The sequence below is a fragment of the Rattus rattus genome, chromosome 10 (genome assembly GCF_011064425.1).
Source record: "Rattus rattus isolate New Zealand chromosome 10, Rrattus_CSIRO_v1, whole genome shotgun sequence".
Taxonomy (NCBI): Eukaryota; Metazoa; Chordata; class Mammalia; order Rodentia; family Muridae; genus Rattus; species Rattus rattus.
Genome location: NC_046163.1, coordinates 19,878,729 through 19,903,122, shown reverse-complemented (window position 1 = coordinate 19,903,122; position 24,394 = coordinate 19,878,729). Strand labels below are relative to the sequence as shown.

The 24,394-nt window shown below is 35.9% G+C and overlaps 1 protein-coding gene across 1 annotated transcript in view; it reads left to right on the top strand.

The window, feature by feature from the left end:
* The window catches only part of F13b (coagulation factor XIII B chain), a 36,997-nt gene that overhangs the window by 9,799 nt on the left and 2,804 nt on the right, over positions 1 to 24,394 (top strand). The window contains exons 8-10 of the mRNA XM_032915474.1: positions 34 to 216; positions 2,524 to 2,724; positions 4,809 to 4,991. Coding sequence (XP_032771365.1) covers positions 34 to 216; positions 2,524 to 2,724; positions 4,809 to 4,991 — 567 coding nt within the window. The remainder of the gene's footprint in view (positions 1 to 33; positions 217 to 2,523; positions 2,725 to 4,808; positions 4,992 to 24,394) is intronic.

Here is a 24,394-nt window from a genome sequence, read left to right as displayed (position 1 = left end):
TTTATTAAATTTCCAAACAATCCCTTTTCTTAGAAAATATTGAGAATTGTAAGCCTCCTCCTGTCATAGCAAATGGTGCAGTCGTTGATGATTTACTGGCAAGTTACACAACAGGATCTTCGGTGGAATACAGATGCAATGAGTATTACTTATTGAAGGGATCGCAAACATCTCTCTGTGAGCAAGGAACGTGGTCATCGCCACCTGTCTGCTTGGGTAAGAAAGAGAGAACATTATTGAATTTACACTTGGATACATTCATACATTTTTCTCTGATTTAATTAGGAAATCTCTTACATCCTGGTATGGATCTACATATGATTTTTGCAATCAATTTTATTGATATTTATTTATAAATATCATATAATTGGTCATTTTGCAGCACAGTTAGTGGACAATCCAATAACATTGTGAGTATTTAAATTTGTAACCTGTTTCTTTATGTGCAGTGTTGTGCCTAGACGCAGGCTTCCTCTGTAGTACTCACAATCTAAGTTTGCAATGAACATTGCTGATGACTTTGATGCACTTTGTTCTGTACTCAAATGGTCACCTTTATTACATCTCATAAATGCCTATGAACTATAACTATCATTGGGTATTTTAATTATCATGTAATTTTTAACCTAATCATTACAGTAATTTTAATTTGTTTTATTGAAGTACAACTTGGGCAGCTTTCAGTTTTCTAATGTATACAGGTTTGTTTTCATTTTCTACTTTCATGTGTGCTATAGAAACATAATGTATATTAACCTTTGAAAATCATATAGATTAGAAATATCTCTCTTGATTTTATTTTTATTTATAATGTCTTAAAACACAGACACCTTCAGTTTCAGCCTTTGTGGTTTCTATATTTCAAGTCATTCTGAGAATGCTATGCTCATCAAATCAAATACATTATCAACCACAATTGCTCGCCTCTTATTATGTTGTCATAAATGCTCCAATACTAGGTTCTTGGTGATGTGACTGATATTTTGTTGAACTGAACTATAGTCTGAGAACAGAGCTTAGATTAAAACAGCAGTGAAACAACTTCCTAAGGCATAGCAGGATCTAAAGACATTCCATCATATCCCTGGAACGATTGCTACAGACGTTCTGACCTGACAGTAATGAATGAGAGAAGATGCTGTGCAGAGTCACTCTTGCTAGCAGGGTACGGTGAGAAAGCGTGAGCATCTCTTAGATTCAGTAGTTCTTCCACTGCAGGTTCAAGCAACTGTGGAAGGGGCACAGTTTCCCATCTAAATCAGCATTCAGACGGGAGTGTCTCTAGCTTTTCCCTGCTCATTTTCTCATTCTCACAATGCTTCAGCCATACTGCTTTCTTTATCTTGGCTGTGATTTATCTCCAGACGACCTTTATATCGATTGAACCCCTCCTATAGGAAAACGACATATTCAATCCTTAAAAACTGGGCTCACTGGGATCATTTTTCTTAAAAGGGCACACTCCCTTCCCTCAGCCTTTATAGAAACCCTTCCTCTCCACACCTCTTTTGTTCTCTAACTCACAGTGAAGCTGTAATATGGTCACAAATCACAACAGTTTCTGTATTTATTTTATTTATGATTTACTGTGGGAGCTTCTGTTACAGTAAAAGCTCCCTGAGTACTCATGGTTAGGTACGCTAGGCTCTCTGCAAATATTTATAAATTAAATGCACTCTCTGTTTCAAGGCTATTAGTTAATTTAAAAAGCTATGTTCAACATTGCTGTTTCATGACTTGAAATAATATTTTGATTTTGAAAACTATTTGGTTTAAATCCACGATATCATGAAAATAAGAAATATACAATTAATTAATTTGGAAGTCATAAAGTTTGTATTTTATTACTATATTGTCATAGGCCTGTGCTTTGAGACCAGATTGAGCAATTTATGTGGCCTGAACCTTGAGACAAAAAAGTAACAGGCCCACCTTGCTATGGTGGGAAAGCAAACCCAGTCCCTTCTTCCCTCTGTTGACTTCCCAAAGGAGATCTGGCCATGCCTCTCCTGTGGCTTGGTGTCTGTCTCCTGCAGATGTAGAAGGGACACATGAAAACATTCTTTCTTATTTATAGCCCTCCTAGGATGCAACTCAGTTGCCCTCACCCCAAATCATCTTTAAGTTGCATACAGACATCCTACCTAAAGGCTCCAGCTAAGTGTCTCCAAGGCCAAACTCTTCGTCAGCACCCCCAGTAGTAAAGACCCTGAAAGCATCCACACCCTAGGGGAAAAATTATAAAAAATAAGTGATTACTTTTGTCCCATGGGTTCCTGTATTTGCCTATGTGTTGAAACCTGGAGCCAAGTAAGTCGATATAGTGGCCCACATAAAAATACCTCTCAGTTCCTGTCTGTGTCTCTACATATTACTTCTTCGTCTAACATGGATGTATGATCATAATGATGAATGACGAATGTATAATGTTACTTTTGGTGTCTAGTATAATATTACTTTAAAAAAATGTATTACGTGTTTGTCAGATTATTGTTGATTTAAAAAGATCGTTGTGTTTTTCAGAGCCATGCACTGTTGATGTGGATCACATGAACAGGAATAACATACAGATGAAGTGGAAATATGAGGGCAAGATTTTACATGGAGACATAATAGATTTTGTGTGTAAACAAGGCTATGTTTTGCCACTGTCGACCGCCCTGTCTGAAGTGTCTGTGCAGTGCAATAGAGGAGATGTGAGGTACCCTGTGTGTGTGAGAAGAGGTAAAGGAATGAGGTTGGAAACGCTGCTCTATTACTATCTGCAGCCTTCTCTTCTGATAACAATTGCAAGTGATTCGGTTCCCTGCTTCCAGTAAGCGTATGTGCTAACAAAGGAAGCCCATACTGACAATTCACACTGAAAGAATAATTGTGATGGGGAAATGCCAAGGTTTCATAAATAACCCCAGACTGTTAGAGGCTGATGTTCCTCACGCGGAAGCCCTCTAAAGTTTCATTTATCTCAAGATTCGCTGGGATCCTTTGCCTCAAGAAAGGGTTTAGGGCAGAATGTGAGAGATTTTGTTTGTTCGCTAGATCTAGGGGCAATTTCTTTTAATAAGAAAAGAAAGATAATACATATGGAAGGCATATGCTTTAAGGCAAATAAATGGTTTACATTTTCACCTCTGGTTTAACTAAAAGGGAAAGGGAAAATATTAACTTTTCCCAGTTCCCCACTCTCGCATCCCCCTCCCCCTGCTTCTATGAGGATGCTCCCCCTCCCACCCACTCACCTCCTCACCACTGTGGCATTCACCTACAGTGGGGAATTGAGCCTTCACAGAACCAAGAGCCTCTCCTCCTATTAATGCCAGACAATGCCATCCTCTGCTACATGTGCAGCTGGAGCCATGGGTCACTCCATGTGTATTCTTTGGTTGGTGGTTTAGTCCCTGGATGCTCTGGGGCAGTCTGGTTGGTTGATATTGTTGTTTTTCCAATGGGATTGCAAACCCCTTCAGCTCCTTCAGTCCTTTCCCTAACTCCTCCATTGGGATCCCCATGCTCAGTCTGATGGTTGGCTGCAGGCATCCACATTTATATCCGTAAGGCTCTGGCAGAGCCTCTTAGGAGGCATCCATATCAGGCCCCTGTCAGCAAGCACTTCTTGACATCAGCAATGGTGACTGAGTTTGGTAGCTAAATATGGGATGGATACTCAGTGGGGCAGTTTCTGGATGGCCTTTCCTTTAGTCTCTGCTCTACTCTTTGACCTTTTTCTTTAGACAGGAGCAATTCTGGGTTAAAATTTTGAGAAGGTTGGGTGCCACTATCCCCCACCGGGGGCCTTGCCCTAACCTCTGGATATGGTCTCTACAGGTTCTCCCTCCCTTTTGTTGGGCATTTTAGCTAATCTCATCTCTGTTGGGTCCTAGGAACCTCTTGCTTTCCTGGCATCTTGGACTTGCTGATGGCTACCCCCAGTTCCCCATCCCCATTGCTACTCACCTCTGTTCAAATTCCTGATTGTCTGTATATCATTCCAGTCTCCTCTCATACCTGATTCTGCCCCTCTCTTTTCTCCTCCCTCTCCCCCTCCTCTCTTCCTCCCAAGTCCCTCCCACCCTCTACCTCCTGTGAGTACTTTTGTTCCCCCTTCTAAGAAGAACTAAAGCATTCACATTTTGGTCTTCCTTCTTCTTGAGCTTCATATGGTCTGTGAATTGTATCTTAGGTATTCTGAGCCTTTGAGGTAATATTCACTTATCAGTGAGTGCATACCATGTATGTTCTTTTATGACTGCATTACCTCACTCAGGATATTTTCTAGTTCCATACATTTGCCTATGAATTTCATGAAGTCATTGTTTTTGATAGCTGAGTAGTACTCCATTGTGTAGATGTACCACATTTTCTGTATCCATTCCTCTGTGGAAGGGCATCTGGATTCTTTCCACCTTTTGGCTATTATAAATAAGGCTGCTATCAACATAGCGGAGCATATGTTCTTATTATATGTTGGAGCATCTTTTGCATATATTCCTAGGAGAAGTATAGCTGGGTTCTCAGGTAGTTCTATGTCCAGTTTTCTGAGGAACCTCCAGACTGATTTCCAGAGTGGTTGTACCAGCTTGCAATCCCACCAACAATGGAAGAGTGTCCCTCTTTCTCCACATCCTCACTAGCATTTGTTGTCACCTGAGTTTTTGATCTTAGGCATGAATTATTTTCAATATGAGATATAGTTAATTGCCTTAACACTTTTAAGTCAGTGAAACATCTCATTTTATTTCTGTAGCAATCATCAAAAACTAAAAGTTCATCATAGCAACTGTTATATTCTGTAAAATCATTTTTTTCAGAATCTAAAGGGATGTGTGCATCTCCTCCAGTGATAAGAAATGGGAACATTGTTAGTTCAGTAGCCAGCACCTATGAAAATGGCTCGTCAGTAGAGTACCAGTGCTTTGATAACCATTTCCTACAAGGGTCGCGGGATGCCTACTGTGTAGATGGAGTGTGGACTACACCACCATCATGTTTAGGTACGTGCTGCCAAACACCCCTCTTTCACTCTGCCATTTAGATATGAGGTGATACTGAGTTAACACTCGGTTTTCTTGTTTTATTGATGCTCCTATTTAATCATAAGCTTCTGGATTTCTTCTTTCTGTATTACTGTAGTCTGCTTACTCTTCAAAATATTTACTAAGCACAGACTGTGCATCACAAACAGATGCGTTGTTAGATTTTAAGATGAATAAACTATAATATTACAGAGAAATTATTATTCTACTCAATATAGTTGACACTATAGTACAATATAGAGTTTTCAGAATACATTGTAAACACATATTGAATTGTCAAGCAGCTAAATTAATGATTAAAATTGAAATAAAGATTGGCAGACAAAAATAATGCTAGTAATATCTCCAGGCCTTAAACTACATATAGAATTAGAGGGCATAGCACACTAATGCAGCATGTGGAAGAAGACAATGTGCTAGTGTCTCAGAGGCCTGGAGAGTAAAGGAAAGGCTTCATAAAGAAATGACTTCATAAAGGAATGACTTCATAAAGGAATGACTTCATAAAGGAATGACTTCATAAAGGAATGACTTCATAAAGGAATGACTTCATAAAGGAATGACTTCATAAAGGAATGACTTCATAAAGGAATGACTTCATAAAGGAATGACTTCATAAAGGAATGACTTCATAAAAGAATGACTTCATAAAGGAATGACTTCATAAAGGAATGACTTCATAAAGGAATGATGTCATAAAGAATGACTTCATAAAGGAATGACTTCCTAAAGGAATGACTTCATAAAGGAATGACTTCATAAAGGAATGACTTCATAAAGGAATGACTTCATAAAGGAATGACTTCATAAAAGGATGACTTCATAAAGGAATGACTTCATAAAGGAATGACTTCATAAAGGAATGACTTCATAAAGGAATGACTTCATAAAGGAATGACTTCATCAAAGGAGACTTCATAAAGGAATGACTTCATAAAGGAATGACTTCCTAAAGGAATGACTTCCTAAAGGAATGACTTCATAAAGGAATGACTTCATAAAAGGATGACTTCATAAAGGAATGATTTAAAAGGAATGGATCATAAAAGGATGATTCATAAAGGAATGATTCATAAAGGAATGATTATAAAGGAAACACATGTCATAAAGAATGACTTCATAAAGGAATGAATTTACCAAAGGAGACTTTCATAAAGGAATGACTTCCTAAAGGAATGACTTAAAGGAACACTCAAAGTGAATGACTTTAAAGGAATGACTTTACAAAGGAATGACTTCATAAAGGATGACTTTACAAAGGAATGAGTTCCTAAAGGAATGACTTCATAAAGGAATGACTTCACAAAAGGAAATTACTTCATAAAAGGATGACTTTACAAAGGAATGACTTCATAAAGGGAATGACTTGAAGGAAAAAGAAAGGGAATGACTTTCATAAAGGAATGACTTCATAAAAGGAATGATGCAAAAGAATGACTTTGCATAAAAGGAATGACTTCCTAAAGGAATGACTCATAAAGGAATGACTTCAAAAAGGAATGACTTCATAAAGGAATGACTTCGCAAAAGGAATGACTTACAAAAGGATGACTTCATAAAGGAATGATTTAAAGGAATGATGTCAAAGAATGACTTCATAAAGGAATGACTTCATAAAGGAATTCATAAAGGAATGTGTCATAAAGAATGACTTCATAAAGGAATGACTTCCTAAAGAATGACTTCATAAAGGAATGACTTCATCAAAGGAGACTTCATAAAGGAATGACTTCATAAAGGAATGATTTACAAAAAGGATGACTTCATAAATGAATGATATCATAAAGAATGACTTCAAAAAAAGACTTCATAAAAGAATAATATAAAGAATGACTTCTATAAAGGATTGACTTTATAAAGGAAATGATATCATAAAGAATGACTTATAAAGGAATGACTTCATAATGGGTCTTGAAGTCAAGGGTTCGTGATACATGTCTTAGTATCAGTTATGAAGAGACATACTTTTGAATTATTTATAAATTTAACTTTGTTCTCATTTTAATTCTTTCTATTTTCTTTTGTATAGTGATATATTTTTTAGATGCATAAGAATCAGAGCAGTTAAAATATTGATTTTAAAGACAGAACTTCCTTAATAATAACATACTTTTGCTCTTTTAATTGTCTTGAGGCCCACTTTCCTAACTTAGGCTTCACTAGCTTTTTAAATTTATTTTATTTACATTCTGTCTATACAATCTATTTTGATCATATTCTTTCTTCTTCACCCAGATCCACTAGCTTCCTCACATTCCTACCCACCAACCTTTTGTTTTAGTTCATGTTTTGTAGGACTTTTTTTGGGGGGAGAGAGAGAGTAAGTGCTAGCTTATTCAGTAGAAAGTTTTCTATATTTTGATTTTTCAACCTCTGAATTTGCATTTTTAAATGTGTATTTTACAGCCAATTGTTGATTTATTTCAAAGCACACTTGACAGTAGCTATCATTGACCATATTCATATAAGTACACACCTGTTTATAGTTTTTTTCTTTTTTGTTTTTATTTATAAATTAGCTCTTTTTTTTATGATCTTATCATGTTTGAGCTTGTTTATACTTTCCTGTGGTTTTCCATTACCTGTTATCATGGATCATATCATGATACCTTTGTTTCTGAGATCTGAAGTGGATTATTATTTTGTTTTTCCTCCAAGACTTAAGGACACTTTTCATTTGTTTCTTTACCCATAGACTCTATTAATCTGCTGTGCCTTCAAGTTCTGCACATAGTTAAGGCATGGAGATGACATTGTCACCATTCTCTTTGTCTGAGTATCTAACAATTGGTGTTTTCTACTTTTATTCTACATCAGTACTGATTTAAATTACAACTCAATTTGACTTCATTAAAATAATATTTAACAGAGAGCATGAAAATTCTAAGGACCCTTTCCCAATAATTTTTATTTAGTATTTGACTATAGTGTCTCTTTATATCACTTGATCTACAGATATTCAGTACATTCTTTAAAAGCATCTGTAAATATAGATAGTTGGTATATTACATTAGTAACCTCAAATCTTAATTTGTGAGTTTTAGTCTTAGGTCATTATGAGGCAAAAGTTTCCATTTTTGAAAAATACTTGATTTTTTGTCGTCTTTTTGTGTATCTGGTACCAGGTGGCCTTCAACTCATAGAGAGATCCCCTGCCTCCCGCCTCCATTTTTGGGCAACACCACCACCTGGTTAAATATTTTGATTCTTTGAAAAAATTTTTAAAATCCCATTTTTATCACAGGAGAATATCAAAGATGTTTATTATTATATGTGTTTAGTTTTTTGTCCTGCTTTATGTTAATCCTTATTTGAATGGATGACATGAAATACTTTCATTGCTTAGTATTTATAACAGAACCCAATCTTCAGTTAAATTACCCTCAAGAAATTTAAGAGAGAAAACTGTCACCAGCTTTGGTCAGAACATTTGTATTAGTGTTGAGAATCTGGCTTGTTTCTACAATGTCACCTTATTATAATTGATGGTTTATATGCACATGCTATATAATATTTATAGGAATATTATCAATTATGTGAAAATTTTCATGGTGTCCAGCATTCCAACCTTTTTTGAAATTAAATGAAAAAGTGAAAATACGTTTAAATCAACTGTGCATATTAAAAACTCAACTAGTGGCAAAGTTTATATCCCAATGACTGCAGAGACAATGAATTAAGTCAAGGAACCATATGAGGACAATATGTATTAGGGGTTCCTAGGGACTGAACAAAGGACAGGGGGCTTACCCATGTTAGGTTACACTGTATCACTGAGCCATCTCTCAGGTACTTTATTTAAATTTTACGAATAAACAAAATGGAAGGAAATGAATTTTAATGAATCTTTATAACTATGTATTTTTGACTCAAACACCACAGGAGTGAATGTCATACAGGTTCCCTTTGGGACTAGGAATGAGCATGTTTTCTGACTTCAATAATAATTCTAACACACTTGCCTCTCTGCAATGTTAAGGTTATCTCACATAAGATGTGTCAATATAGTTTTCTTCTTAATTTCTTATGTTTGTCCAGAGCCTTGCACATTATCATTTGTTGAAATGGATAAAAACTATTTACAGCTGAAATGGAATTTTGACAACAGACCTCATTCTCCATGGCGGTATGTTGAATTTATTTGCAAGGGAGATGCATATGACTGAGACATTCTATCCCTGAGTCTGAACTTCGAGTGCAGTGTGACAGGGGAATACTGAAATACCCTAAGTGTACTCCAAGAGAAAGGTAAGAAAATGCACTGAAAGTATGTTTTTGTCAGGTGCTAGTCAAGAGATTCGCTATTTTATAAATTTCTATAATATTGTGCCAAACACTACTCTGTTTTCATGTCTGTTGGAGAGAAAAAATTGTATTTTTTTTATATCTTAAATTCAACCAAACACTGGAATCAGTTGAGTTTCGTAGAGTCAAATTGCTGTTTACCATTCGATATATTTGTGGTATTTTGACAGTTGGAAAACAAATCTATTTGCATTTACAATATTTAAACGTTCAAAATGTAACTCATACTTTTGAAATAAGAAGTAAAGCACATGTATCATATTTCTTACTGGTCTTAAATTTACAAATAACAAAAGTTTGGAAATACTTGTACAGTGGCAGTTGATGACCTAACTCCCAGACCTACACAAAAACAACCTTTAAAATGTTTTCTACATGCTCTAAAATGCTTAGGATCCTTGCCTAGAAATACTTCTTATGCTTAATTATGATAAAATTGGAGTAGGAAACTTTTGTATAATATTAAAAGCTTTGGTACTGGGATTCTGCTTTTCAAGGCATGGGGTATGGAGTAAGCAAATAATTTGAAGAATATATAAACCTGGTGTTAATAGTAAGCAACATTAATAAAAACCATTACAATTTTCAAATGGAATCAGAAGTGTACTTTACTAAGCATCATTACTTGTGCTTGTTGGTTGCTATTTAAGACATAACTCAAATGAAATATTTAATGACTAAACTCGAGATAGGTACTGGATTATGGTTAATATTCTTTTGTATTCTCTTTTTTCTTTTTCTCTCCCTTTCTCATCAAGGAGTCTGTCCTTTTAGGAAGCATTAAGGACATGAAGACAAATGGAAGAAAGATAAAGAATATTCTAACATGAATTCTGCACAAAATAATTTTAGGAAGACTGCACAGAGTTCAGTGTTCTAAGGCTTTACTTTTGCATAAAAATGTACTCAATATTTCCTCATTTAAAAATCAGAGCACAAGTGTATGTCATTTTAGTTTGCTTCATTTTACGTTTAACCTAATCTTTATTGTTATCTTTCACCTGCTAAATTTGATTTATTCATTAAATCATTCCTGTTATCTATCGATCACTACCAGACTATATTGTTTCCTTGAGTGTATATGGAAAACACAATTGGGTTTATTATATTCATTAAAATTAAGATTTTTCTGTTACTTTTAATTCGATATTTATTAATATCAGAGGCAAACCAATTGGAAAAAGGCATATAAATTGAGAAAGATTATTTTTCAAAGTGTAAGGAATTTTTGAAATTAACTCTAATATTTCCTACAAGGATCATAATTAAATTATACTATAGTGTTCTGCTTACATGTTCATATAATGACTTGCGGTTGTAATATTTAACACTCTCTGCATAGTATCTTAAGGACAGGTAGTTGCTGGTGTCATGCAGATCACATATTGTGAAAGTAGCCGTTCTGAAGACAACATGGTCATGTTAGTTACCTAGCTCAGTGGATCACCTGAAATAGCAACACTGCTACCTTAACAACAGTTACATTTCCAGTTGTGACTTCTGTTCAGTCACGGGTACATAGTAGTGTTACCAGGATCATGCTGTCCACATTAGGACTGGCTGTCAGTACAAGAGCAGAGTTGCCCTGCTCATTTAACTCAAGATGTTAGTTTCATTAATGTGACATTTTTTTCCCCACCACTCAATTACAATTCTATATCATTTAACTTGTTATTGCAAAGCCTACGCATTTAATTCCAAATTCTGAAACATGGGAGGATGAAATAGTTGAGAATGGATATTCAGACATAACATTATGACCCAAAAGCAGGTGTGCACTGCTTAGTGATTAGGGGTAGAAGGCAGGATTTAAAAAGGGAATAGGAAGAGAATGGTTGGATTGGTTTAATGAAAATCAGTGGAGATGAGACCACAAAAGCTGTGTTATGGTCTCGATTCCCTCACAGAAAACAGGATTGTATGACTGTGAGATGACTGTGAGACTGTTGTAAGTTGGAGAATAAATAACACACACAAACACACACACACACACACACACACACACACACACACACACACACACAATGAAGACATAAATGTGCTTGTCAATGAGTAGGGCCTGGAATGAGAAAAGAGGGGATGAAGATAAAGGGGTCTTTCGAAATTATGGAAAAAATATGGACACATTAAATGAAATATAATTGATAATGAAAGACATGTAGAAGATTCTGGGGAAATATTACATAATGCATCGCAGGGAATTTTTTTTTTGTGAAAAAAGCAAGAATAGACACACACCAAAAGCACAAAGATAGGAAAGACCTTTGTTGGGAGGGGGAAATATGGCTGGAATGAGGACATTCATACCCTATGGTTTTGTTTCTTCTGTGAAAAAAAGAAGGAGAATTACCTGCTGGAGAATGGGGGAGTTAGAATGGGGAGAGAGATTTAGAAAGCCCAATCCAGTTAGGGTAACCCAAGTACACAAAATGCAATACCTTTCCGTGAATATCTCTTCTCCTTAGATGGGTATGTTGAGAATAATATAATCATCATTTGCTACTCAAAAAGAACTCTGTGTTTTAAGATCCGGTCAAAGAAGAATATGAAAAAGCAAACTTTGCTTAGGTAATTTACCGTCTTTGTAGTACAAAGATAAAAGATCAAAGAACCAGTACGACATGATTATTACCCATAGGTATTACAAAGTGTAGAAGGGTGTTGCTTGGTTCTTCACAGAGAAACTTAAAAATTTCAAGAGGAAATTAAGAATTCATAGACGTCTACTTTTTCCTTCACGAAAAGCAAGATCAAAACACTAGAGAACATTACATATTAAAACTGAGTTCAGAAGAACTCAGCTTGAATCTTTTGAGGAAAAAATGGAGAAAATGTGGCTCTAATAAGTCTAACCAAGTGACTGGAGAAATGGCTCAGTGGATAAGAGCAATGGTTAATCTTGTAGAGAGCCCGGGAAAAGTTCCTGGTGGCTACATGGTAGTTCACAGCTGCCTGTAACATCAATTCCAGGGGACCCGATGCTGTCTTCTGGTCTCTGCAGGCTCAGCATGCACATGGTTCACATACATGTACTTACAAAAGCACACATACATGTCAAATAAATAAATCTTTTTAAAAGGCTGGAAGATAATTAAAGTTGTCTCCTAAAGATCCTCAAGAGTTATCCTTATACAAATAGAACCTTTCTACCTTGTCTATTCTGAACACACCCCATTTGTGTTGCCTGTATTAACGATGAGTGTTTTCGAGTAATTACTTGTGTGCCATTTTGTATCCTAGACAGCGTGAGAAAAACTCCTATCTTCCCATGAAGTTCCTACTTCTGAAAACAGCAGAATAGCAGAATCCGTGACCTTTGTATTTTAAAACAACTTTACCTTCATATTTAAAAAAATATCATCTATTAAAACTAATGCTCCCTTTAATATGTTTATTTATTTTTTTGAATATCTTACATGAGTACTAGGCTTACGTCATTCCCACCTCCCCTCCCTCCTCCGACCCTTCTGTGTCTTTCCAGGTTTTCAGATTTCTGGATATTTTATGTCAGGCCTTTTTCATTTTAACATCTGCCTTTTGATTTATCATTTTATGCCTTAGATTCTCTCCCATCTTCTGCATTCTGTTGGGAGTTTACCTCTTGTTCTCTGTTCTACTTCCTAGGTTTTCCATCTCCAGGATTCCCTTTTAGTTTGTGTTTTTCTTTCATTTCTTTTCTATTTCTATTTCAGCTATTACACAGTATTTTTATTTCCTTCACCTGTTTAGAGTTGTATTTTCTGGCATGTCTTTAAAGGATTCATTTGTTTCCTCTTAAAGACCTCCATTCGTTTGATTACATTTTCCTGTTTCTCTTAAAGGTATCTATCATCTTCATATAAGATAGGAGTTTTTTAAATTATTTTTTTTGTTTACATTTCAAATGATATCCTTTCCTGCTTACCTCCACAAACCCTCCTCTCCTCCTTCCCTTTGCTCCTATAAGGGTGTCCTCCACGATTCATCTACTCCCCCACCCTTTTAGCCTCCTCCTATGGGGCGCCAAACCTCCCCCTCCTCTCCCATTGATATGAGATGAGGGAATCCTCTGCCCACATAGGTATCTTGGAGTCCTGGCTCCTCCCATGTATACTCTTTGGTTGGTGGTTTAGTCCTGGATTTTTGAGGGTCCGATTAGTTGATATTCTTCTTATGTGGTTGCAGTCTCCTTCAGATTCACGAGTCTTTTCCCCAGCTTTTCATTGTGGTCCCTGCTCATAGTCTGATGGTTGGCTGAGATTCACATTTATATTGGTCAGGTCTGGTAGAACCCTTGCAGAGAACAACCATCAGGTTCTGTCTCTGCAAGTACTTTTCTTGGCAATTTGTTGGGGTTTGGTGTCTGCAGATGAATGGATCCTTAGGTGGGGCAGTCTTTGGATGGCTTTTCACAATCTAGCTCTATTTTTTTTGTCCTTGTCTTTCCTTTGGGCAATAACATTTCTGGGTTAAAAACTTTCAGACTGGTGAGTGGCCCCATCCCTCAATTGGGGGCCCATGCCTATCTATTGGAAGCAGTCTCTACAGGTTGTATCTTCCTATTGTTGGGTATTTCAGCTTAGTCATATATTGGCTCCTGGGTGCTCCTACAGTTTCCCTTAAGGTCTGAACTTTTCTGTGGCTAGTCCCAGTCTCTGTATCCCCCCACTGCTACATGTTTCGTTCAACTTCCTGGACCCTGCATTTCTCCTGTCCTTTCCAATACCTGTTCCTGCTTCTTCCTTTCTCCTTTCTCCTCCTCCCAGGTCTCTCTCTATCTCTTGTGATTATTATTATCTGTTCTAAGTGTAGTGATTGAAATATTCACCTGATCTTTCCCTCCATTTAAGCTGCATATGGCTTGGGGTTGTATCATGGTATTCTGTTTTAATAACATCCACTTTATCAGTGAATATGTACCATGTGTGGCCTTTTTTTGTGTCAGGATGTTACCTAACTCAGATGATATTTTCTAGTTCCATCCATTTGCCTAAGAATTTGGCATGTAGTCATTGTTTTTAATAGCTGAAAGTAGTACTCCACTGTGTAGATATACCATTTTCTATCCATTCCTCTGTTGAGGGACGTCTGAGTTCTTTCCAACTTCTGACTATTATAAATAAGTCTGCTATAAACATAGTGGAGCATGTGTTCTTGTTTTATGTTGAAACATCTTTTGAGTATATGCCCATTAGTGGTATAGCTGTGTCTTCAGGTAGAACTATTTCCAAATTTCTGAGGAATCGCCAGTTTGATTTCTAAAGTGGTTTTATACAGCCTGGTGTCCACCAGCAATGGAAGATGTTCTTTCCACTTTACATCCTCAAAGGCATCCTTGCTGTCACTGAGTTTTGATCACTTCCCATTGGTGAAGGTGGAACCATAAGGTTGTTTTGATTCTTTATTTCCTTGATGATTGGCGATGTTCTTTGTGCCATTTGAATTCCTCTGTTGAAATCTTTTTGTTTGGCTCTGAACTTTTGTTTTTTTGTCTCCCAGAGGATGACTTATTTCATTATAATGCATCTTCAGTTTCCACCATGGTCTTACAAATGCCATGATTTTGTTCTTCTTTGATGGAAGAATAATACTGTATTATGAAATATTCATCACACATTCTTTTCACAGAATCACGCTAATCCCATAGTTGGATATTGAGAATACCATGATAAACACTGGTGCAAATTTATCATCATAAATCGACATTTGATTCTTCTTGGTGAGCACCAGAAATTATATAGCTGGATCTTACTGTAATTTTAATGTTTTGGAGGACCCTCTCAATTTACATAGTAGCTACAAATTGATATACTTATCAGGTACGTATAGGTTTTTCTTTAGACTTCATATCCTCCTACCACCATTTGTTGTTTTTGCTTCTTAATAATAGCCTGGTGGGCCTATTTGTTTTACATCTAAGTGATAGCTAAATTCATGGACATTTTATTTCATGTAATGTTGTTGATTATTTGTATTTACTTTAAGGTTCTTCTTATCTGCCCCTCAATATTGGATTGTTTGCTTTTTTATGTTTAATATTTTGAGTCTTTCTGTATATATATAAATTCCATGGTTGGCTTGAATAACTGAAAATGATTTACTCCTAGGCTGTTGTTCTTGGGGTGATTATTTTCTGCTGCTTAGAAGCATCTGTAATCCTACCAGTCAATTATTTTTTTAAAAGAAGATTTGCTTATATTTATTTTGTGTATATGTGAGTGTCTGCATTTATATAGGTGCAGGATGTATACATCTGTTGCCTGAAGAGGCCGGAAGAGGTTATTAGATCCTCTGGAACAGGAGTTACAAGCAGGTAGTCATCATGTGGTGTCACGAACAAAATTTAGATCCTATGCAAAAAAGCAATAAGAGCTTTTTACCACTGAGCACCCTCTTAGTATCTGAGGATAATGTTTTACAGTCAGCTCTCACTTTTGACTCTGAGATCTTGTCAATCCTTCTACTACCATGCCACTTCACTTCAGGTAGTTGGCCTTGAGCTCCAGGCTTTTGTCTCTATTGCACTCTTGGAATACTTGATATTGCAGATGTATGCTACTTAGTCCTTTTTTACAGAGTTCAAGCATTGAACTCAGGTTGCTAAGGCTTTAAAGAAGTGCTCACCTACTGCTTCATCTTTCAGCCCTTTAACCCTTTATTTACTTTACGACTGGAGCTATCAGGAGTCTTTTCAGAAAGTCACCACTTGAAACTTTTTGTCATTTAAATATTTTAAATTTTATTTTACTTGTATATTTTATGTATTTATATTTCAAGTGTTATCCTCTTTCCCCTTTCCCATACCCCATCTACCCCTGATCCAACGAGGATGCTATCTCCGCCCACCCACTCCAAATTCAACAACCTGGCATTCCCTTGCATTGGAAATGAACATTTCACAGGACCAAGGGCTTTCCCCCCATTGATAAACACTGCCATCCTCTACTAAATACATGGTTGAATCGTGGGTCCTCCATGTGACCTCATTGGTTGGTGGTTTTAATCTTAGGAGCTCTGGTAAGTCCCTGGTTGATAGATATTATTTATTCTTCCTATGGGGCTGCAAACCCTTCAGCTATTTCCAGTCTTTCTCTAACTCTCCACTGGGGTCCCTCAGTGGTTTCCATTAAAAGCATCATCTGTTTCCCCAGTAGAGCTCTGGCAGATCTTCTCAGGAGATACCCATATCTGGCTCTCTCAAAGCATTTCTTTGGTATCAGCAACAGGACGGGGTTTGGGGCTGCATATGGGATGAATCCCATGGGACAGTCTCTGGATGATTTTCTTCAGTCTCCTCCACTCTTTGGTCCCTGTATTTTCCTCCTGTGAGCATTTTGTTCTCCCTTCTTTTTTTTTTCTTTTTTTCAGAGCTGGGGGACCGAACCCGGGGCCTTGTGCTTGCTAAACAGCTCCTACCACTGAGCTAAATCCCAACCCCTGTTCTCCCTTCTTAGGAAAGGGAATGAAGCACGACATTTTGGTCTTCCTTCTTTGACCTTCCATGTGATCTGTGAATTTTTTTCTCAGGTATTCCAAGCCTTTGGGGCTATTCTGCACTTATCCAGTGAGTGCCATATTATGTGTGCTCTTTGTGGCAGGGTTACCTTTCCTTCAGGATATTTTCAGTTCATTTTGCCTAAGAATTCATGTAGTCATTGTTTTTAATAGTGAGTAGTACTCCATTTATGTAGATATGTACCACATTTTCTGTATCCATTCCTTTGTTGTAGGATATCTGGGTTCTTTCCAGCTCTGACTGTATAAGTAAGTCTGCTATGAATATAGTGGCACATGTGTCCTGTTATATGTTGGGGTATCTTTGGAGTGGTATATTGAGTCTCAGGTAGTACTATGTGCAATTTCTGAGAAAACCTCAGACTGATTTCAGAGAGGTTGGAGCAGTTTGCAATCCCACCAACAATGGAGGAGGTTCCTCTTTCTCCACATCCTTGCCAGCATCTGCTGTCGCTGGATTTTTTGTCTTAATGCCATTACTTGACTGGTGAGGTGGAATCTCAGTGTTGTTTTTGATTTTTTTCCTGGTGACTAAGTAAAGATGTTGAACATTTCTTTAGTTATTTCTTCACGCTTCCAAATTCCTCAGTTGTGAATTCTTTGTTTAACTCTGTGTCCCCATTTGTAGGTAGGATTGGTTTGATTCTCTCATGTCTAACTACTTGAGTACTTTGTTTTATCGGATATTAGTTCTCTATAGGATGTGGATTAGTAAAAGATCTTTTTCCAAATCTGTTGGTTGCCACTTTGTCCTATTGATGGTGGTCTTTACCTTACAAGCTTTGCAATGTATGAGGTCTCATTTTGTTGATTCTTGATCTTAAAGCATAAACCATTGGTATTTTGTTCAAGAAATTTTCTCCCATGCCCATGTGTTCCAGGCTCTTCCCCACTCTCTTCTATTAGTTTGGGTGTATCTGTTTTTATGCATGTGGTTTTTGATTCACTTAACTTGAGCTTTTACAAGGAGATAAGAATGGGTCAATTTGCATTGCTCTACATGCTGACCTCCAGTTGAACCAGCATCATTTTTTAAAAATGCTGTTTTTCCCATAGTTTTAATTCCTTTGTCAGATCAAGGACATAGCTGCGTCAGTTCATTTCTGAGTCTTCAATTCTGTTCCATTGATCCACTTGCCTGTCTCTGTACCAATAGCATACAGTTTTTTTAAATCATTATTGCTTCTTTAATCAGCATCATAATACTGCTTGAGGTCAGGAATGGTGATTCTTCCAAATACTTTCATTGTTGAGGGATATTTTTTGCTATTCTGGGATTTTTGCTTTTCCAAATGAATCTGAAAATTACCTTTCTAACTCTATGAAGAATAGAATTGAAAATTTTGATAGAATTGCATTGAATCTGTAGATTAAGCTTTTTAACAAAATGGTCATCTTTACTATATAATCCTGCCAATCTATGAACATGGAAGATCTTTCCATCTTCTGAGATCTTAAACTTTCTTCAGGGGTCTTAAAGTTCTTGTCATGTAGATCTTTTCATTTGTTTAGAGAGTCACAGCAAAAGGTATTTTATATTATTTGTGTCGTGTGAGAAGGGTATCATTTCTATATTTCTTTCTCAACCTGTTTATCCTTTGAGTAGAGGAAGGCTATTGATTTGTTTGAGGTACTTTTTATACCGAGCCGATTTTGCTGATTGTTTATCAGGCTTTAGTATTCTCTGCGAAACTTTTGGGGTCACTTAGCAAGTATACTATCATATTGTCACAAACAGTGATATTTTTTGACTTCTTCCTTTCTAATTTATATCCTTTGACCTCCTTTCATTTGTCTGATTGCTCTGGCTGGGACGTCAAGTATTATAGTGAATAGGTAGGGAAAAGTGGGCAACCTTATCTGTCCTCTGATTCTAATTGGGGATTACTTCAAGTTTTTTCCATTTAGTTTGATGCCCTCACTACTGGTCTGCTGTATATTGCTTTTAGTAGGTTTAGGTATGGACATTGAATTCATGATCTTTCTAAAACTAGATCGTGATGGGTGTGAATTTTGTCAAATGCTTTCTCGGCATCTAATGAGATGATCATGTGTTGTTTTTCCCTTGAGTTTGTTTATGGTGGATTACATTGGTGGATTTCCATGTATTGAATCATCCTATCACTGAGATGAAGCCTACTTGATCATAATGAATGATCATTTGATGTGTTCTTGGACTCAGTTTTAAAGAATTTTTTATTGAGTATTATTGAGTTGATATTCATAAAAAAAATTGGTCCTAAAAGTTTTTCTTTTTCTCTGTTGGGTCTTTGTATGGTTTGGTTTAAGGCACTGTGGCTTCCTAGAAAGGAATTTGGGTAAAGTGCTCCTTCTCCTTTTTTGGAATCGTTGTACAGTATTAGTAGTATGGGGTCTTCTATGAAGGTCTTATAGAATTCTATACTATACATCTGTCATGGGAGACTTTAATAACCGCTTCTATTTCTTTAGGAGTTATGGAGCTGTTTGGGTGGTTTTCTGGTTCTGATTTAACTTTGGTTTCTTAGTTTCAATTTGAAAATTATCCATTTAATCCAGATTTCCAATTTTGTTGAATTGGATTTTTGTAGTAGGATCTGTTATTTTTTTTAATTTTCTCGATTCGTTGTTATGTCTCCTTTTCATTTCGTTTTGTAAACTGTTCTAATTCTCTGTATGCCCTCTGGTTAGTCTGGCTAAGGGTTTATCTATCTTGTTGGTTTTCTCCAAAGAATCTTGTGGTTTTGTTGATTCTTTTGTGGTTCTTTGCTCCTACTTGGTTGATTTCAGCCTGGACCCTTAATTATTTTTTCTGCCTTCTACTCTTTAAGTTTATCTTTTTGCTCTAGAGAGCTTTTTGTTCCAAGGTCTGGCTGTGTACTCCCTCCAGTTTCTTTTTCGATGCACTCAGAGCATATGAGTTTCCTTTTGCTTTCTTTATTGTGTCCCATAAGTTTTGATTTTGTGCTCTTAGTTTTCATTAAATTAAAAAAGTCTCAAATTTTTTCATATCCAATTTACTATTGAATAGAGTGTTGTTCAACTCATGTATATAAAAAAAGCTTTGCCAGTTTTAGTCCGCATAGTGTGATCAGATAGGATGCATGGGATTATTTCAATCTTCTATTGGTTGAGGGCTGCACTGTGACTGATTATATATTCAGTTTTGGAGAAGGTACCATGAGGTCCTGAGAAGAAGGTACATTCTTTTGAGTTAGGATTAAATGTTCTATAGATATCTCTTAAATCCATTGGGTTAATAACTTCTGTTAGTTTCTTTGTGTCTCTGTTTACTTTATATTTCCATAATCTGTCCATTTTGGAGAGTGGGGTTTTGAAATCTCCCACTATTATTGTGTGAGGTTCAATGTGTGCTTTTAGCTTTGTAAGGTTTTTTTCATTTTATGAATGTGGGTGCCCTTGCATTTGGAGCATAGATATTCAGGATTCATCTTGGTGGATTTTTCCTTTGATAAATATGAAGTGTCCTTCCTTATCCTTTTTGAAAACTTTTGGTTGAAAGTGGATTTTATTCAATATTACAATAGCTACTCCAGCTTGTTTCTTGGGACTGTTTGCTTGGAAAAATTGTTCTCTTGCCTTTTACTCTGAGGTAGTGTCTGTCTCTGAGGTGTGTTTTCTATGCACAAATGCTGGGTCCTTTCTCCATATCCAGTCTGTTAGCTGCGCCTTTTTTTTATTGGAAAATTGAGTCCATGATGTTAAGAGATATTAAGGAATTGTGATTGTTGTTTCCTGTTGGTTTTTGTTGTTTAGGGTGGATTATGTTTGTGTACATTTGTTTTGGTCTCATTGCAAATGAGATTCTTTCTTTGCTTTTCTGTAATTTTTCCTCTTTGTGTTGGGTTTCATCTATTATCCTTTTATGGCTGGTTTGTAGAAATATAAATGTTTTGGTTTTTGTCATGGAATATATTGTTTCTCCATCTATATGTTAATTGAGAGTTTTTCTGGATATAGTAGCCTGGTATGGCAGTATTGTTCTCTTATGGTCTTGGGACATCTCTCCAGGATCTTCTATTTCATAGTCTTTGGTGGATGTCTGGTATAATTGAAAAAGGTCTGCCTAACTCCTTTAAAAAGACTGGAGGCTGGAGTATGGGGAGGTCTGGGTTTGGGGTGGGGTGGTGGGGTTTTGCATCCCTGGGGATGGGGGTATTAATGTGTATACAAGTCAGAGGATGGACAAGGAGGGATAAAATCTGGACTGTAAAAAATGACCAAATAAAATTTAAAAAAGAATTTTTAGAGAAAAGAAAATATCACAGGACAATAAATTGTTCAAAGAACTTAAAACATAAGGGAAGAGCAGGTTCTTCATGGGTCTCCTACAGTGCTAGGGTCAAGACTTCAAATTTTCATCTCTCTCTCCTCTCTCTCTCTCTCTCTCTCTCTCTCTCTCTCTCTCTCTCTCCTCTCTCCACCCTCTCAGTTTTGTTGACACAGTGTTTCTCTGTGACCTTGAACTTACTCTTTAGACCAGGTTACCTTTGAGCTCTGCCTCCCAATTCCCTGTGATTGTTGTGTGCCACCAACTTTGAGATAATTTTTCCAGTTCCATAATTTTGTCTGTACACTGATTCAAGAATTGAGACCATTAATATTGCTAAATTACTTTCATCCCTTGATCCCTGATATTTTGTAAGGGGTATTTGTAGCATCCTCTTTGATTTACTGTTTTTGCAATTGTTTATCCTTCATTTTATTCTCAGTTAATTAACCTTCTCCATAAGACTAAAGTGTTCCTTCTAGTGTCTTCTGTGAAAGATTTTTGGTGGACCGACATCCCTTGTTTGGTTTAATGTAAATGTATTTCCACTTCTATTGATTTTAATTTAGAGTTTTGGTGGTATATATATTCTGGGTTAGCATTTGTGTGTGTTTCAGATTTTGTATAATCTACCCATGTGGACCTTCAGAGTGCCTGGTGAGAAGTCAAATTACTCTTCTAATGTGTCTGATTTTGTCTAATTTAAAGGCTTTTAGTCCTGGGTGACATGTTAAATACTTTTATTTGAAATATATAGTGTTTTGATTATCATTGCAAAGTGGAGATCTGGTATTTATCTATTTTCTTTTATATGATTCTTTTCTACAAAAGCATTTTCTATATTTTTAAATATTTTGTGCTCTTTTATTTGTTATTTCCCCCATTTCCTCTATTTATTTCTCTTTTTATAATGTCTAAGTTTCCTTAATGTTTTGTGCCTGGATCTTTCTGCCTGGATCTTCTTTTATCCTCTCTCCCTCTCTCAATTTTTTCTCCTCCACTTCTTCCTTCCTTCCTTCCTTCTTCCTTCTTCTTCCTTTATTTATTCCTTCCTTCCTTCCTTCCCATCTTCCCTTCAGTTTCTTTATTTTAAATTAATAAAATACTGAGCCTATTTTGCAATCATGCTTCCAGACGAAATTCTCTATTTCCTTCATTCCATACATATGTTAGATAGGTTTTTGGTGAGATTTTGTTTGATTTCTGAGCTTTTTGAGTTTTAATTCAGCTTGACATTTTCTTTGTAGTGTTTCCCCAACTATTTAAATTCTACTTTCATATCTGAACTTTTCATTTTCATTCAACTGTTGAACAACCTTCATCTGTTGTTCTCAATGCTCCTCATTGGTATTTATTCATATTCTTTTGAAAATTCTTCAGCATATTTACAATGCCTTTTGGAAGCTCTTGTTTTTTTTCTTGCAGCTTAATTGCTTTTTCTCAAAGGCACGTGAAAATAGGTCATTCTAACGCCTGGCTTTGTTTAATCATGTTTGTGTTTTTTGTGTTAGTGTCCTTGTCTAGAGTTAATTGCATTTTGGAGTTCTTGTAAATTTTGGTCTAAACTATGTTGATAGTTCCCCCTTTGGACGCTGTTACCTACTCTGGACTCTGGCAATGTGTGGCTGGCTTTTGATCCTTGATTTCTAACCATCCATTGGTACTCAGACCCTGTTTTAGAACTGCTCAGTAAGTCTACAAATGCTGTATAAAAAGAAAATTTGAGAAAAGGCTAGAAGGAATGGATAAAAGGCGGGAAACCTCTGGGGGTGGGTTGCCTCATGAGGATAAGTCCCAAGGGGATGAAGTAGAGCTGGGAAGAGAGGCAAGCTTCATAGCTGTGCACCATTTCTTAAGACATGTCTGTTTTATTTAACATCATATTTTCTTTTTCTGTTTTTATTGAGTATGCTGCTTCTTGCTTGTTAAATGAGATTACACAAATGTTCATAGGTTTTTAGTGCCAATATTGTGATAGTCAATGTATCATACATTAATTAAAATTTGTCATTGTATAATTGCTTGAAAAAATTAAAATGAAAAGTTACATAAAGATGTTCTTTTGCAAAATTCTTCCTACTTATTAATTGCCAACTAAAACAATATGCAGTCTGCCCATGTCATTATAAATATAAATGTATTAATTTTCTTACTGTGAAATGATACGATTTTGAAGACTGAGAACATGTTTTATGTTCACTGAATCAGAGCTTTGTTCATAGGGTATAGCAGAGCTTTGAAGATTAGGGAAATTAGTGGATAAAGACAGAAGTTATGTCTAATTATTGCAACTGGTTTTTGTGCTAGTATATATCATGTTTTGGTTTAGGAGCTTTGAAAAAAGTGTATTTTCCTTGGTGTCTGCAGTCTCTTAGTTTCCAGCTTAATCATCATACATCAATACAGAAACTTATACTTATAAATGAATAAGGTTAAGCAAGAGTTCAAAAGTAAAGCTCTTACAACATTGATAGTACATGCACCATAATGGAACAAAGATGTATATAGAATTTTCTACTAATACTTTAAATATTTATTTTATTACCAAACAGGGTAATTGATGTGACCATTAATGCATATGATTAGTTGGTTATTTGCCAGATGATGTCCATTTTACATAAATTCTTGCATCTCCCCTGATTGTTAATACAGTCTTTGGTTTCTTCCGTTATAGAAAGTTATGTTATGCTTCCTCCTCAATTTCTATTGATATTACACATGGATCTAAAAGCAAAACATACCATCAGATATCATACATGAAACTACCAAACAGTTTTCCAAGCGAGTGTACTTATATATTAAAAGATACTGACAAACTCTTTTTAAAAACATATAAAGACAGCATATGAGAGTTGAAAGTAAATATATAGAGCATTAAATGATATAAAAATAATATATAATGTGATAATCAGATCGTATCATCAATCATTCCTAACATCAGTAACTTGCATTTTAGGATATTTATGATGGTTTTACCTTGAAGGGAATTTTAGATAGTGGGCAATGTTATACAATTTAACCTTATGACTTATGAATGGTACTTAATCCATGTTTAATGATACAACAATTATTTAAATAATGGAATTAGAAACCAAATCTAATTGCCCTACACAATATTAATAGTGATGCTCACCAAGTAACTATTAATATATCAAATTTTATTTGATATTTTAAAATATTTATCATAAAACAAAACTGTTAAGTGACAAACATAATTGAAAAACAGCTCTTCTCATCACTATACTTGGCTTACATCATATAAATATACAAATTGAGCAATACGTAACTTCTA